Raw genomic sequence first — 679 nt, 5'->3', positions numbered from 1 at the left:
TGTTTAAAGTCAAGAAGAAGAACAAGTGTTTAAAGTCAAGAAGAAGAGCGAGTGTTTAAAGAAAGTCAAGAAGAAGAACAAGTGTTTAAAGAAAGTAAAGCTGAGTACCTGGGGTTGAACAGGTTGTCGACGTCCTCCATGCTGCCGTGGCCTCTGCAGATCTCTGCAGGCGTTTGGCTCAGATTCTCCCTCAGCTGTCGGTTTCCATCTCCAGCCAGAGTCAACGCCGTCTGTGGCTGGAGGTCAAAGGTCACGTGCCTACACTTTAAACCGCAGAAGAAGAAGGATCAAAGTGGAATCGCTCAGATTTAAAGTAGATGCTGTCGACTAAATGTTTTACACGTCAGTAAAATTAAAATAAATCTTCACACAGCCACAGAAAATCACTGGATGAGTCTGAACTGATTACACTTTGGAGCCAACCCAAGTAAAGATGGCCGCCACAGCCAGCTGACATTAAAAGGCAGAAAATGTCTAAAGGTCAGTTTTACAGGCACTAGGCAACCACTGGATGTGGTAGTAGCTGAGACTGATCAACAAAACAAACTCGTATCGGTGCTTCTTGATGAGTTCCTTTGGTTCAGTTCTCCTGATCAATTCAGTGTGTTTGAGAAACTTGTTCCGTCTTTCATTGTCCTCCCAGTCAGCCTCACCTGTCCTCCCAGTCAGCCTCACCTGT

General features: G+C 45.1%; 1 protein-coding gene across 1 annotated transcript in view; it reads right to left on the bottom strand.

The window, feature by feature from the left end:
- The window catches only part of LOC119410400 (aminoacyl tRNA synthase complex-interacting multifunctional protein 1), a 9,522-nt gene extending 9,294 nt beyond the window's left edge, over nucleotides 1-228 (bottom strand). The window contains exon 1 of the mRNA XM_037677315.1: nucleotides 109-228. Coding sequence (XP_037533243.1) covers nucleotides 109-140 — 32 coding nt within the window. The 5' untranslated portion in view covers nucleotides 141-228. The remainder of the gene's footprint in view (nucleotides 1-108) is intronic.
- Nucleotides 229-679: the final 451 nt, after the last annotated feature.

This window comes from Nematolebias whitei, chromosome 1, assembly GCF_014905685.2.
Source record: "Nematolebias whitei isolate Nwh7 chromosome 1, NemWhi1, whole genome shotgun sequence".
Lineage (NCBI taxonomy): Eukaryota > Metazoa > Chordata > Actinopteri > Cyprinodontiformes > Rivulidae > Nematolebias > Nematolebias whitei.
The sequence above is the reverse complement of the archived record's forward strand: the minus strand, read 5'-3'. Positions and strand labels throughout refer to the sequence as shown.